This window comes from Pseudorasbora parva, chromosome 20 (genome assembly GCF_024679245.1).
Source record: "Pseudorasbora parva isolate DD20220531a chromosome 20, ASM2467924v1, whole genome shotgun sequence".
Taxonomy (NCBI): domain Eukaryota; kingdom Metazoa; phylum Chordata; class Actinopteri; order Cypriniformes; family Gobionidae; genus Pseudorasbora; species Pseudorasbora parva.
In genome coordinates, this window is record NC_090191.1 from 18,890,160 (window position 1) to 18,907,481 (window position 17,322).

General features: G+C 36.7%; 1 protein-coding gene and 1 long non-coding RNA gene across 3 annotated transcripts in view; one reads left to right on the top strand and one right to left on the bottom strand.

The window, feature by feature from the left end:
• Positions 1 to 5,695, bottom strand: part of tafa5a (TAFA chemokine like family member 5a) — a 184,569-nt gene extending 178,874 nt beyond the window's left edge. Inside the window, exon 1 of the mRNA XM_067428032.1 lies at positions 4,911 to 5,695. Coding sequence (XP_067284133.1) covers positions 4,911 to 5,022 — 112 coding nt within the window. The 5' untranslated portion in view covers positions 5,023 to 5,695. The remainder of the gene's footprint in view (positions 1 to 4,910) is intronic.
• Positions 5,114 to 17,322, top strand: part of LOC137049509 (uncharacterized) — a 33,418-nt gene continuing 21,209 nt past the window's right edge. For both annotated transcript variants that reach the window (XR_010899623.1, XR_010899624.1), the window contains exons 1-2: positions 5,114 to 5,253; positions 8,260 to 8,316. This is a non-coding gene — a long non-coding RNA (uncharacterized lncRNA). The remainder of the gene's footprint in view (positions 5,254 to 8,259; positions 8,317 to 17,322) is intronic.

Consider the following 17,322-nt stretch of genomic DNA (forward strand, 5'->3'; position numbering starts at 1 on the left):
GTACAGATAGTAATGTTAAGTACCATGAATTGGAAATGGACACTGACACTGAAATATTCCAGAGCTGTTATCCAATCAAATTAGCGTACTGTTGTATAACATCTCTTTACACAGTACATGTAAAACTAATCCATTATCCATTAAATCCATTAATGATGGAAACCATATGCAGAAGTATGATACAGCTCTAGAATGATACATCCAGCCTTTCAACAAAGTGTTACACACATTGCAACTTTGCAAAAATATTTCCCCCTGTACAGAAATGAGAAAAATGGTCAAGATTCCTTGTAGGTCCTCAGACCTGATAAAAAATTCATCCATAAAGATGCCTTCATTGTCGTAAGAGTTTCATGATGTGCTTGCTAGCCCAGACAGAAACTTGACAAGTTCCACAAGCCCACGTCTTTACCCTTTGATGCGGACGATGGTTAAATTGCTCGTGCAGTGGAAGGGCCTTCGGCTAGCTTTAAAATAGACAAGGATATTATAATGACTGCAATGGTTATTGTACCATATAAATACACCTTTCTTTCTCACTATCTCTTTTTGGGCTATTTTTTCTTCAGTTACGAAAACTTACAGCAACATCTAAGCTGTCTATGCTTACCAAAACGGCTTCTGTTTATGCCCTTAAATGGTGTTGATAATGACCGCAGACTAAAAAAAGTGTGCATGCGTGCATTTGTGAATGTTTGAGCAATGTGTCAGACTACATGGGCTGTTTTCGAGGGGGATGTGTGAATGCTGCAGTGCATTGTGGGATGCTTTCAGTGGGCGGGGCTATGGCAATGCGGGTCGGGCCTGTAGCAGGTATGATTCATCAGGGCACATAACTGACCCTGTGGGATGTGTGATGGAGGAGGAGACCATAGTGTGCTCATCTCTTTCCCTTTCTGCTTTTTGTGTGCGTGTTTTACTGTTTAACGGTTTTACCTTGCTTTCTATTAGTATTTTGTTTCACCCTCTATATATCTCTCTATCTGTTTACAGTAACACAGCAGTGAATATCAGCACACATATACATGTATACACACACACACACACACACACACACACACATACACATCTTTGATGGGACTCCCTATAGGTGTAATGTTTTTTATACTGTACAAACCCCGTACACTAACCCTAATCCTAAACCTACCCATCACAGAAAACCTTCTGCATTTTTAAATTTTCAAAAGAATTAACAATTAAGAATGATTTATAAGCTTGTTTCCTCATAGGGACCTCAATTTAGGACTCACGGTGACACAAGTCAGACACAGTTGGGGTCTTCAGATTGAAGACCCCAACAAAATATGCACACGTACACGTACACGTACATTCGCACAAGCGGACACACACACACACACACACACACACACACACGCACGCACGCACGCACACACACAGAGAGAGAGAGAGAGAGAGAGAGAGAGAGAGAGAGAGAGAGAGAGAGAGAGAGAGAGAGAGAGAGAGAGAGAGAGAGAGAGAGAGAGAGAGAGAGAGAGAGAGAGAGAGAGAGAGAGAGAGAGTCATATGCTCTCTGCATCATCTGCTTTTAATGATGGTCAGGCTGTCTGAACATTTGCAGTAATATAAAAAACACTACATCATACAAACGTAATTATCACCTTACATACATCAAATGGTTTTACTGCTCGTATGATCTGCATTTTCTGATTATTACTCTTAATAATACATTATGTATAAATTATTTCACACTTTAGATTAGGATCCAATTCTCACTATTAACCAACTATTAACTACAACATTTGCCTCGATAAAGTCCTAATTGCAGCTTATTAATAGTTAGTAAGGTAGTTGTTATGTTAAGGTATTGGGTAGGATTAAGGGCTGTATAATATGGTCATGCAGAGTAAGACATTCAATATCATAGTATTATTCATGCTAATAAGCAAGTAGTTAATAGTGAGAATTGGACCCTAAACTAAAGTGTTACCTTTTATATTTATATAAAAATATAAATGTAAATATGATTTATTATATAAAATCTGTTTTACCAATAATATAAACCTAAAAAAATATATAGTTTATGGTTATTTATAAGGGGAAAATACAACATTGGCATCTGGGAGTAGTTTTATTGGGCCTGGATTTATTTTCCTATGACAATGACCCGAAACATTCTTCTAAACATTGCAGGAACTACCTGTGACGAAAGGAATCTGCTGGAACAACCAGACCTCAACCCCTTCGGACCTGAACACCTCTAGCACATTTAGGGTGAGTTGGAAATAAAAATCTGGACAGATCTATTGTACATTCAAACGAAAGTCTTTGAGTTCAATTGCCGAAAGCATCGGATAACGTTAGTGTTGAATTTCTCAGAGGATATATATATATATATATATATATATATATATATATATATATATATATATATATATATATATATATATATATATATATATATATATATATATATATATATATATACTATGCCAGAGAGATATGCTGCTGCAAAATGTGGACAACCCAAATATTAAAATTAAAAGTGGATAAAAACAGTAACTCACTTCTCTCATTATTTTTTTGGAGGAAAGAAAAGGTCAATATTTTCAGATCTTACATGTGTTCTAATAATTTTGGCCACCACTGTATATTACTTAATTACATTTTTACATGTACAGAAAAATGTATGATGTTTGACCAAGTCAAGTCACTTTGATTTATATATAGTATAGACAATAATGCAACAAAGTTTGTTTCGGCTGTACAGCAGATCTAGAAGAAAATAGTGTCACAGTCCAGCAAGTAAATTAAGTGATGGTTAATTTCTGTTGTAAAAAAGTTATTAATTTAGTTCATCTACAGCAATTTTTACAGTGTTGCAATGTGGCTGCTAGATTGTTGTGAGTGCTTTCCTACTAGACCAAACCAAAAGACATGACCCTACATTTCTCAATGTTATCTTGATCTCTATACAGCCCTACTTCAGTATAACCCTAAGATCTGTTCTTTTTTTTTGTGGTATCCTATGTAAAAATCATAAGTCTGTCTGCTTAGTAAAGGAATCGCACACCTCAACAACTCGCAACACTTTGTATTATTGATCTTCACAGCATTAATGGTACAGAACGAGTTATGCACCAACGGTTAACTCTAAGCAATATTAGTATAGGAATAGTGATATTACCGTTGGTTAATCTAGCAAATTATATATTTTATTTTCATTAATATTTTTTTTTAATAAATTGCAATTGGAAAGCAAGTTTAAACAAAGCATCTGTGGATCTAACAAAGAATAACCGTATGTCGAGTAGCATCCAGAGGAGGGAGCCAGCGGACAGAACAAAGCCCTCCCCATGTCATTCATTAAACAGTCATTATAAACAGTCCTTGTCATCATATCATATCGTTTGATGTTCATTTGTACAGCTGCAGTACAGCCCGAGTACCATTCTGCTCTTTCCTATCTCTGTTGCTCTCTGAAACAAACCCAATCTTATGTACAGCGTTGACATTTGTAGGGGATACTTTGACGGTATTTTGTTGTGAGATGCTAATATAAAGAGGCAGTCACTGCATGACTCACTAGTGGGAATGCAGACCTAATTTCTGTTGTGTTTGTGCATGCATCGCACAAGACTAGCTATAAATAAACAAATCAACCATCAGAACTCGGTTTGTGTCCCTGCGTTTGTTTTCAATCTCCTCTGCGAGTAATACCAGCTCGAGCTGCGAAAGGTGCCAGTCTGGGGTCTTGACAGCAACTCAGACATAGATGTCGTGCGGTGGGCAGCCCATCTAGATGAAGATTAATATCACAGACAACAAGCGGGTCGGGGCAGAGCTGCAGGAGCTGATTTGCTCAGAGAGACATGGGGAAACAGACACCCAAATAAAAAAGAATCGACTGCTAACCACAACAAACATCCAGAACATTGATTGTAGCCAAGCAGAGAATAAATCACAGCGTCGCAGGAGATCAATTGAGCGAATGCAGAAACATCTATGCACATATTTGCATTCATATTTCCATATTTCCTTGAATAAGAAAAGCAGGTAAAGTGGCACAGGTTAAACAACCTCTCAAATATACCGCCACACACAGCCAGGCCTGGGACAGAACAATAATTCTACATTTCTAGATGTACAATTAATTGATTCAGATGTGTGTGTCATAGTCATGCATTTCATTAATATTACCTGTCATGTGTGGGTTTTAGTGCAGACTTCTATTGCAGTCTTAAAAGAGATAGTGAAAGCTTCATTCAGATTATTATTAGATAAAGTAATGAATCAACTAAGCTTTTACTTGAATATTAAGTTGTTTAATAGTAAATGTCAATAAGGGTCTGTTACATTTGTGATAATCTTATAGACAATATATTATCGTATAATTGTTTCACACAACTTTCCTTTTGAGTATTTTGGTGAATAAACTTCATGGCCAGAACTGATTTCTCTCTGATAGGGGTTGTATGAGTTGCCTTTGCATATCTCTGTGTTTGAGTATTGCAGTGTTAATTAATATTTGACTGCTTGTTAATTAATATCCTGTATATTTGCAATTAGAAGGGATTATTTGTTCTTGTTAAGGATAATACTGTATTATCCAGTATATATATATATATATATATATATATATATATATATATATATATATATATATATATATATATATATATATATATATATATATATATATATATATATATATATATATATATATATATATCCTGTCCATGAGGCACAAGTTAAAATATATGTATATTGATGGTCACGTCTAGGACATGCTTTGACATTTCCGTTTCCATGAGTCTGGATGATCCACTTTGTTTTTATGTGTGTATTTGTGAGTGACACGACAGGCACTATGCATTATCCTTAAGGTCACATCAATGAAGTGTTACACATCCTTACACACGTAAGACGCATCGCACACACCGCAAACTCACCGCAGTACACGATCAGAAGCGCCGTCAACAGCAGCACAGCCCAGAAAGTTGTCGACATCCTCGGCCAGTTAATCGCATCCTTACGCTTAATCGATCTGACCGCCGGAGCCATGGAAACGCGTGTCGTGAAATCGGCGATAAATTCAGCGTTACAAACCCTCCCGTCCTCTGAGGAAACGTCTCTCTCCACGAGTGATTCTTAAAAAGGACATTTTGAAAACGGACCGCTCATTTCCAAAGCCCTTCAGCAGTCTTTAAGTCCAGGGAATCGAAAATAAAGTCTCTAGTTGACGCGTGATCGATTCAGTGTTCGGTATCCTGGGAAACGGATAATCCAAAACAGGCACGTGAATTCAGATTTTTTCTCTCTCTCTCTCTCTCGCTCTCTCTTTCATAAATATCAAACTGTCGACGGCACGGTTTCCTCCACGTCAAACCTCCGAGTAGAAAAAAAAAAAAAAAAAAAACAACGATAAAGATTAAACTATGTCGCAACGCCGTGAAAACTATCGGAATAGCAGCTCAGTTGGTCTGCGAGGATGTGTTTGATTCCTCCCAGACCCCCAGAGAAAAAATCCCATCGCAAACCGTCTGGATTTGCCAAATATTCGCTAAGAGGCAATCGAAGTCTCGATCAAAAGACGATGAGGATCATAAAGAGGTGTGAGCAGATGAAATGGAAAGATCTAGAGAGCTCAGAAGCTGCGCAGACCGAAACATGAACTGAAACTTCGTGCCGCCTCAACTTTTACTTGCACTGCATGCGAGCGACGCGGAAAAAAAAAAAAAAAAAATAGCACTCTCCCGTTATGATTAAGGAACCGGTTTACGAGTGCAGTGCAGACATCTTACAACTGAACCTTCTACTTTTGAAGCGTCTCATCAAGTTGGAGTATGCTGTTTTTAATTTGGCATACAGGTCGTTTTACCTTTCTATTTTCTTTCTTATATTATATCCATCTGTCTCATTTGCTGCATTTATTCTTGATGTGCAGCTAATAGACGTGTGTTTAAATAAAACTGTTACAACATTTTTTAAAGAATTCTGGACAAACAGCAAAGCTTAGAGCAGGAACTCAGAGGACAGGTCAAAGCTTCAAAGAAGCATTTCAGCACACACGTTGTGGACAGCTCCCACTCAAACTATTGAGCAGTTCAGCACCACACGATGTGGACAGCTCCTACTCAAACTATTTAGCATTTCAGAACTGCTTGATGTGGACAGCTCACACTCAAACTATTGCCATTCGCAAGTGACCCTATGAGGAATCTAAGTCACTTGCAATGCTGTAAAAATGACAATGTTTTATTTTATTTATTTTATTTACAAGATGGAGCAATGTTTACCTTATCTAACTCTTGCTCTAATTATTATGACAGCAATAAAATATCTTATATTTCTTCCTGGGAATGTATTAATTACTATCTTTTCCAATATCTTACTCTATAATGTTGATTCAGTTTTATCAAATAGCCTACTAAATTCGACCTAAAAAAAATGACATGGAAATTTTTCATTCAGATATTATTATATATATATATATATATATATATATATATATATATATATATATATATATATATATATATATATATATATATATATATATATATATATATATATGAAGAGTTCAGATGCAAAAGCCTCTATATCCGTCTGTTTGTAAGTCCTTCCGAATGTTTTTCTTTAAAATAAGCATTTTGTCAGACTTCCAGGTATAGGTTTCTACCTAAGTACCAGTACTTCTGAATGGGCTGAATATATATCATTCACCTAAAGGATTCACCATACTAATACTGTGTTTGACTCACTTTCACCTTCAGAACTGCCTTAATTCTATGTGGCATTGATTCAACAAGGTGCTGAAAGCATTCTTTAGAAATGTTGGGCCATATTGATAGGATAGCATCTTACATTTACATTTTACATTTGATCATTTAGCGGACGCTTTTATCCAAAGCGACTTACAAAAAGGGGAGAACAATAAAAGCAACGAAACAAACAAGGCCAACAACCTGTAAGAGAAGTCTCAGTTAATCGTGCACAGTACACAAACAATTATTATTATAAAAAAAAAAAAAAAAAAAAAAAAAAATATATATATATATATATATATATATATATATATATATATATATATATATATATATATATATATATATATATATATATATTTATATATATATATATATATATATATATATATATATATATATATATATATATATATATATATATATATATATATATTGACGAACAGAAAATTTAATTGGATAGTTTAAAAAACAGAAAATTTTATTGGATAGTTAAGGGCTAGTCTTTATTGGTCAGGTGCAATTGGAAAAGATGTGTCTTAATGATGATTTTTAAAAGTGGCTACAGACTTACAAACAGCAAGTTTAGGGGTGGGGTGGGTGTAGTTGTAAATTAAAAACAATATTTTTGCTAAATGGAAATATGACAAATGGTGGTAAAAAGTCCACACATTGCATTAAAATAAAGACGCATTTTGATTGGTTAAGATAGTCATACGTCATTTCCTGACGTCAGATGTAACGAGACACTGTCATTATTTTTACGCCAGCTAGAGGGTGCATGACTTTAAAATGTAAATATAGGTCGTAATAAGGTGCTTGAAAAAACGACCTATAGAGTCGTATTTTTTTGGAGGACAGGTTGTGCAGAACGCAAGCTTCTGGGGGGGGTGTAAGTCTGAACAAGCAATTCTAGGTATATTGGTGCAGAGCCAGTGGTTGCTTTGTAGGCGAGAACCAGTGCCTTGAATTTGATGTGAGCGGCCATTGGCAACCAGTGCAGTCTGATGAAGAGAGGCGTAACATGCACTCTCTTCGGCTCATTAAAGACCACTCTCGCCGCTGCATTCTGGATTAGTTGCAAGGGTTTGATATTTGCAGTTGATGGAGATTTGTGGGACGCACATCCAGGGCACGAAGCTCTCATTCCACCACATCCCAAATATGCTCTATTGGGTTAAGATCTGGTGACTGTGGGGGCCATTTTAGTACAGTGAACTCATTGTCATGTTCAAGAAACCAATTTGAAATGATTCAAGCTTTGTGACATGGTGCATTATTCTGCTGGAAGTAGCCATCAGAGGATGCATACATGGTGCTGAGAAAGGGATGGACATGGTCAGAAACAATGCTCAGGTAGGCCGTGGTATTTAAACGATGCCCAATTGGCATTAAGGTGCCTAAAGTGTGCCAAAAAAAACATCCCCCACACCATTACACCACCAGCCTGCACAGTGGTAACAAGGTATGATGGATCCATGTTTTCATTCTGTTAAAGCCAAAGTCTGACTCTACCATTTGAATGTCTCAACAGAAATCAAGACTCATCAGACCAGGCAACATTTTTCCAGTCTTCAGCTGTCCAATTTTGGTGAGCAAATTGTAGCCCCTTTTTCCTATTTGTAGTGGAGATGAATAGTACTCAGGAGGTCTTCTGCTGTTGTAGCCCATCTGCCTCAAGGATGTGCGTGTTGTGGCTTCACAAATGCTTTGTTGCATACCTCGGTTGCAACGAGGGGTTATTTCAGTCAAAGTTCTCTTCTATCAGCTTGAATCAGTCGGCCCATTCTCCTCTGATCTCTAGCATCAACAATGCATTTTCGCCCACAGGACTACCGCATACTGGATGTTTTTCCCTTTTACACCATTCTTTGTAAATCCTAGAAATGGTTGTGCATGAAAATCCCAGTAACTGAGCAGATTGTGAAATACTCAGACCGGCCCGTCTGGCACCAACAACCATGCCACGCTCAAAATTACTTAAATCACCTTTCTTTCTCATTCTGACATTCAGTTTGGAGTTCAGGAGATTGCCTTGACCATGACCACACCCCTAAATGCATTGAAGCAACTGCCATATAATTGGTTGATTAGATAATTGCATTAATGAAAAATCGAACAGGTGTTCCAAATAATCCTTTAGGTCAGTGTGTGTGTGTGTATATATATATATATATATATATATATATATATATATATATATATATATATATATATATATATATATATATATATATATATATATATATATATATATATATATATATAATTTATTATTTTTTTATTTTATTATTATTATTCTTTTGGAAGAAAAACTTCAGACACAAAACAGTTGATGGACCCCACTGACTACTATGAATGTCAGTTGGGTCCATCAACTGTATCCATATTCCAGATATTCCAGATATTCAAAATATCTTCTTTTGAATTCAGAAGAAAACAAAATTGAGTAAATTATGAAATAGTTGTAATTTTGGGTGAACTAACCCTTTGAAGTGAAAATAACAAGCTTGCAATAACAAGCTTCCAATGCAAGCTTCAATTACAGATGAATAAATATACACTAAAAGCAGTCACAGTAAAGGGGTATTTCTACCGGATTTAACCCATACAAATTAGTTTTGGTAATATACCTTAACAATATTAAGGTTGAAATGGGTTGGTCACTGTCCTAGAATAGGATAGGATGTAACTTTTATTATTCCTTTTTGGGGAAATGATGAAACATTAAACTGGGGTATTTCATTGGTGTTACACCAATTAAAATATTTTACATGTCAGATGAGGTAGACATACCAGTATATTCTTTATATGACCTTATATGATCTTATTAGAATTATGGTACAATAGTGGGAGCTGTCCATTTTGGTGCTGATACTCTCTGAAATCGTTAAACCTTTAAACCTGTTCTAGTTTTTCTATGCACGTGTGTGTGTGTGTGTGTGTGTGTGTGTGTGTGTGTGTGTGTGTGTGTGTGTGTGTGTGTGTGTGTGTGAGAGAGAGAGAGAGAGAGAGAGAGAGAGAGAGAGAGAGAGCACTGAAATTTCAACTATATTACTGATCAGCCCGCATTGTCACTATATGATCATTTAAATCATGCCATCACAATGATGTTTTCACCAGAGCAGCTGTACAGCCAAATCAAGTTCTGTTGCATTATTTTCCTGTTAACACTGCGAAGCTGCTTTTAAACAATCGAGATTGTAAAAAGCTCTATATAAATTAAAGGTGACTTGACAGCATAATGTTCTATTATGAACATGCCAGAAAATGATGAAATAAGAAATAATACAATTTGAATATATTGGGAAAACCTGTCTGATCCTCATTTGTTCAGCTGGTTAAATAATCTGCTTCAAAATAATTTGAGAGAGATGTAAGATATCCATTTTAAAATTAGTAATACTACTTTTACATACAGCATTTTAAGGCTCTCTGAGACCCGAAACATAACATGAAATCAGTATCAACTGAACACGTTGGCAAAACAATTGCTTTTCTTTCTAATTAGCGCATAAATAATGGTAAGAGTACCCACTGAAACTCTCTAAAAGAGATACACAGCATAAGAATAATTTCCTAGTGGAGGCATGATCTGAATTTACAATTATATTGTAATAGATCCATTGCTTTTTTCCCATTAGGCAACGACACACCATTCAGGTGCTTTGAGGTGTTTCACCCTTCCCTAGTCTCTTCAAAGTGTGCGTTTTCATTCCACTATAAGTCCCTTTCAGGAGTCTGCACTGCTCTGGCTCTCTGTGGTTGTGCATTGCACTACTTAGCAGGAACGCCTCTTTATGTAGTCGCTTGTGATCGACTGAGCGTTGACCTTTCACATCACTCTTCTTTTGATCTTTCCACACTCTACTTCCCCTGTATCAGACTGGAGATTTGTCTTTGAACTCCAGCATGGAGCCTTTTCCTCTTATGTCTTTTCTCTTTTATTTACTGTAATGTCCCAAATCACAAAGACACAAAGCTAGATTACTGTGAGCAAAGCTGAGACTGCAGTAAGGACTTTTGGAAATCTTATTACCAGTGTGTGTTTATGTTATAGTTGACCACAAAAATAGAAATTCTCTTATTATTTAATCATATCCAAACCGGTATGATTTTCTTTGTTACCTAGAACATATGTTTAATAAAAGAATTCATACAATGAAATGACAAAGGCTCCACAGAGACAGTGAAACTTTTATGACTAATATCTTTTTTTGTGTGTTACAGAGGAAAACAAACCATGCAGGTTCACAATGCATGATTTTTTATTACCGGATAAACTCTTTCAAAAAAATATAAGAACCTTCTCTGCTTCTTAAAAAAATAAAATAAAAAATACTCCACTTTTCAGTTGAAAAGCTAAGTTTATGGGTGGAGAAAATAACCAAAATAATAATAACCAATATGTTTCAAGAACTAAAATAACAAAAATGATGACAAGGAGGTATGTTTTTGGCTTGTTTACCATCCCTAAACTAACCTGGACTACGTGCCACTGGCTTGTATTTTTCTACTCTGAGGAAGAAGGAATTTCATAGATGTCACAGTTCAAAGAATTTCACTCCTGAATGGTTTCCAAGCTTGGGGTTAAAATGGTGTTGACTGGCATTCAAAAAAACAACAACAAAAAAAACGCTTTAGTAAATGTTGATGTTTAAGAAAAAACTGTGAAATTTCCTAAAGTAATTAGTAGGCTACTGTTTACGTCATTAAAAAAAAAAAAGAAAAAAAAAAGATGTAAACATTTTATGGGTCACTTGAATGGAAAGTTCAGCCCCCCAAGAAAAAAACAAACAAACACATGTACTCACCCTTAGGTTGTTGTAAACCTGTATACATTTATTTGTTCAAATATCAATATATTTAGAAGAATGTTTGTAACCAAGCAGATCTCGCCAGCCATTGACTATTATAGAGCATGTGTGTGTGTGTGTGTGTGTGTGTGTGTGTGTGTGTGTGTGTATGTACGACCTGGTAATCCCTACGTGATGGGGACAAAATGTCCCCACAAAGATGGCAATATCCGAAAGCCTTGTCCTTGTAGGGACATTTTTAGGTCCCCATGAGGAAAACAGCTTATAAATCACACAGAAGGAGTATAATTGGAATATTCCAATTCCTGGAAAGATCTGCTTGGTTACAAACATTCTTCCAAGTATCTTCCTTTGTTTTCAGCAAGAAAGAAATCCATACATGTTTGGAATGGCTTGTGGGTGAGTATATGAGGAGACAATTAGATTTTTAGGGGGATTTATCCTTTTAACAATAATCTGTTGAGACATACATTCATTGGTGCTCTGATGTACATTGGCAGTAGAATAGTAAAATAAGGGTTAATCCTGTACAAGAAGAGGTAATCCTAACCCATCAATTTTGCCCTGGAAGACCCCCAATTAGTTTGATCATGTCAGGTCCAAGAGGAATCAACAGTCAATCCACGTTTTGTTCATTCTCATTCACAGAATAAGAAAACATCCAGAATGCCAATTTCTTTACATTGTTTTATAGTGGTTGTGATAGTTTCCCTCTAAAGTAATTTCTTCTCCAGCATGTGACTTGTTCCAAGGGCCATAGTGTGAGTTGTGGAAATAGGATATATCTGCCTGTGGTATGAAAAAGCATTGCCATTTCCAGTTCTAATGGAAGCACATTATCAACATGAGAGCATGTTCTCTGAGATTTGGGCTGAAATAATTCTCGATTGCAATAGCACAGAATCTAGCAAACATGACTTGTAGTGGATTAGTACCTCTTCACCAATCATAGGCCAAAAAAGTGTGGGGAAATCAGAGTAATTGGTACTACAATTGAAACATTCTCACACTGGACTAACAAGCAAGTTGATCATTAGTTCTGTGGACTTACTATTAACATCCATTTAATATCGAATCCTGCCTGCAGCCTTTACATGACTCGGAAATGCAATGATTATTGACTTGTTTACTTGGGTGGAATTCAGACAGTAATTTCAGCAACAGCTCCATTACGAAAGCTTAAATTATTGCTAGAAACATCCTGCCAAAAGCAAAAACAAAATGAGGTTTTCCATAGCCAAGGGTTTGGATGTTGCACGCAAGCCAAAGGTGCAACCAAGCATTACTTTCTGATACCAATCAATTCTTTCACATATTGTGTTTCATTTCACAAGCTGCTAGGTATACATGCGTGCAAATATCTTCAGCAGCATTTGTTTCAGATGTTTGCATTGATTGTACAGTGGACGGAAAATGAACAGGCTTCTTAGAAATCATTTCTACGAACACTGTTGTTAATATTGCATTATTCACTCCACATGAAAAGCGGATTATTATCGTATAATGAAGTCTGTGTCAACAAAAACATGACAGAGTGGCTTTCTGCGCAGAAATGTTTTCTTTAGGAATTAAGAAGGGGGAAAAAAAACTTTTAATGGGATCCAGACAATAACAATTATCTGCAGGCAAATTCGCTTCTTCTGAATATGGTCCCATTAATTGCCTTTACGTACTTTCAAATAAAGTATGTTGAATGCTTTTAGTCAACGATTCCCAAACCAATTTACATGGTAATGAATATATTTCATTGGGATCTGAAATGGTCCCTGGATGGGTTTCTGCTCTGGCTGGAAAATTACGAGCAGGACGTTCATGGGTTTGCAGTGATTACAACCTCCTTTATGTATAAGTGGAGATGTGTAAAACATTAATTGTATTGCCCTTACAAGCAGCTTCAAAGTATAACACCCTCTGCAGAAGCTTCAACCAACCAGCCTGATTGCTTTGTTATACTCAAATACCCTGATAGTTTGATATACTATATATGTAGGTATTTGTATAACCCTTACAAAAATTTATATATTTGTATGTTTCGACAGATGCTGAAATGTTTGAATTTAGTGACACCTGTAGAAACCTTGGTTTACACACACTTTATCTAATAAAACATTTGTGTGTATATGTCACAGGGTGTTTTGGTGAAGGTTCATGTTTCATGTTTTTAGGTTTTCATGTTCACTGTCATGTTTTGTCATGCACTTCCTGGTTTTGTCATGTGTTCCCTTGTCATGTGACTCTATGCCATCAGGTGTGTTCGACATCGGCTGTGGCTGGATGTATGCGATCGGCGAGAGTAGCCGAGTACAGGCGGGGAGGAGCTGCACACTTTATCACAGCTGAAGTTAAATAAAAGCAATATTTCTCAAATACACCAATGTTTCAATTTATATTTTCATCCAATACTTTATATACTGCTTAATAAAGCGTCTCTTTGGACAAGATTAAAGTTCAACATATAAAACTACACTATCAATGAAGTGGTGTCAACGGTTTTTATCAGTTTGATAAACATGACAATATAACATTGCGACTACATGAAAAGAGGTTTTACTGTTATAAATAAATGATTTGTGAGCATTAGCGTGACATACGTTTTTAGAATAAACACGAAACGCACATGATCACTGTCATACAGCAAATCGGCCAATCGTGGATCAGCTGTGTCGTCATCAGAGCTTGTGCAGCCTCCTGCAGTCCCCCTTGAGAATCTGCAGCGGCTGCATCAGCCGGCTGCTCTCGAATCGCTCTCGTGGTACTTTGTTGACATACGTCACAGTCACGTGCCGTCTGCGCTGTCTCAAGTCGGACAAAATTTCTAACCGGCATGCACTGATTTAAGTCAGCCTCGGATCGGTCTGCGCATCGCTAGGTGAAGTCGAACAAGCCTATCATGTGTTCCTGTGTCATGTTGTCATTGGTTTATGGGTTAATCATTGTTCACAGGTGTCCCTTTTTTTGTCTTTAGCCCTTTGTATTTAAGCCCTCTTGTTTGCCATAGTCTTGGTCTGTCTTGTCAATGTAACCTTCTGGTGGTAGTGAGTGTTTGTTTGTCAAGTCATGTTCCAGTCAAGTCAAGTTTAGTCAAGTCTTTTGTTTGTTTTTGCCAAGTCTTTGTTTTATGATTTTGATTTATGTTAAGTTTTTAAGTTTCAATAAACTGCACTTGGGTTCTCAACCTCGCCTCTTCAGTGGATCACATGTTACAGTGTATATATATATATATATATATATATATATATATATATATATATATATATATATATATATATATATATATAGCTGTCAATAGATAAAACTATTTAATACACACAATTCAGTTTTTAAATACACACAATAAGTTACATTTAAGGTGAAATTATGCATACACCATTTATTAACTCCTTGCCTGTCACTTCCCTAATTTGGCAAGGGGGCATTTTGTCATAGCCAAAATATGTTTGATATTCATATGAAAATACACAAATGGCTTGTCTGGCTATCACCAGACCAAGCTCAATTTAAGATTGAACTTTGTTCTGAACAATTTGTTATGTATTTTCTACTGCACAAGAGGCGTTATAAATGTGCATATTTCAAATGACTCTGTATGCAATTGGATAGTCCTTCAACCAATCAGACCACAAGTTGCCACCTGTGCAATAAGTCCATTCATAAAATTTAATTACTACTTAATATTCCACGGTCAACTTTTAGTGGTATCCAACATACACTGTCAGATAAAAAGGTAAATTTCTGTCACTGGTGATTTACCCTAAGGTACAAAACCGAAAAGGTACTAATATGTACCTTTAAGGTACTAATACGCACTCTTAAAATACTGATTTTAGAATACTGTACCATTTAGGGGTTAGTAAGGTACAAAGATGTACCTTTTCACTTTTGTACCTTTGTGTACCACCCCAGTGACAGCACTGTATCTTTTTTCTGAGAGTGTATAGTGGTTCCAGCATAACTGTGCAGCAATGCACAAAGCAAGGTATGAGTTTTGTGTGGAGGAACTTTAGGGGCCTGCACAGAGTCCTGACCTCAACCCTATAGAACACCTTTGAGATGAATTACGGCAAAGACTGCAAGCCAACCCTTCTTGTCCAACATCAGTGCCTGACCTCACAAATGTGCTTCTAGAAGAATGGTCAAAAATTCCCATAATCACACCCCTAAACCTTTTGGAAAGCCTTCCCAGAAAATTTGAAGCTGTTGTAGCTGTAAATGGTTGGCCAACTCCTTATTAAACCCTATGGATTAAAATTGGATGTTATTAAAGTTCATGTGCATGTAAAGGCAGGTGTCTCAAAACTAGTAATCAGCAGCAAATGTGACCAACTCTATAAAAGCAGAAGTTTTGGTAGTGTGCTGGTATGGCACATTCAGGTGTATGTTAACACAATGTCAAGGTGAATAGACATTTGCAATTATCTTACAGAAGCAACTGTTTCTGCCATCAATCTGAGAAGGCTAATATGGCCATTTCCAAACAATTTGAAGTCCAAAATTCTACAGCGAGGAATATTAATCACAAGTAGAAGACAATAAAAATAGACAACAATCTTCCTATCAGTTGACATCCCAGCAAATTCATCCCAAGATCAGACTGTGGAATGCTCAGAGAAACTGCAAACAACCAAAGACCTAAACATGAGAGTACAAAAAAAGACCAGATAAGTATGTCACTAAAAATATGATTAAAGTTATTCAACTTATTATACAAATAAATATATGAATTAGGTCTTATTTAATTCTATAAACTATAATACTGATCTGCCAACATTGTCTCTGTATGATAAATTAAAATAAGCTGATAACATCACTGTTTTCTCCAGTACGACTGTACAGCCAAATCTAATTTTGTCGCAATATTATCATGTTTGACACTGTGAAGCGGCTTTGACACAATCGTGATTGTAAAAGCGCTATATAAATAAAGTTGATTGATTGATTGATTGTTTGGAAGGGTTGCCAGGAGGAAGCCTCTCCACTCTAAGTGGCCATATCACCCTGTAACCCAAGACTGGTTTCCCACTGAAGCTAAGCAGGGCAAAGCCTGGTCAGTACCGGGATGTGAGACCCCCTGGGAAAACAAGTTGCTGCTGTTAGAGGTGTTAGTGAGGCCAGCTGGGGGTGCTCACCCTGTTGTCATTCTGGGTCCTATTCTATAAAAAAAAAAAAAAAAAAAATCTGTGCTTTGGATGAGATGTTAAACTGAGTTCCTGACTCACTGTGGTCACTAACAAATCCCAGGGTGTCCTTTGGAAAAAGTGTAGGGGTGTAACCCTAGCATCCTGACCAAGTTTGCCTATAGGCCTCTGTCCACCAGGGCCTGCTAATATTCCCCATATTTAATAAGCTGGTGGTGTGGTGGGCATTCTGGCGCAATATGGCTGCCGTCGCATCATCCAGGTGGATGCTGCACATTGGTGTTGGTTGAGGAGATCTCCTAGCCTGACAAGATGTTTGGTCTGGAAACTCACCATTGACAGGGCTCAATCCGAGGGGCGGGATAAATGGTTGTCTTTCAAACTCCCTCTGCACGTGATAGGATATTGCTACAACCAACCAGAGCAACGAAGGTGAAACAGAGCTTGTTGATAGATTAAACATTCACTGTATCCGGTCGGCAAAACACATCTTCCCTTCTTAAGAATGACTTCAGTGCCATTCTTTGTTCTTTTCTCAAAGAAAAGCTTAACTCCAAGTCTTCCAGAGTTGAGGCCAAAGCTGATTCGAAAGACACAGAAGCACACAAACGCAACTCGGCCGTCGTCATTATGGCCCCGCCCACC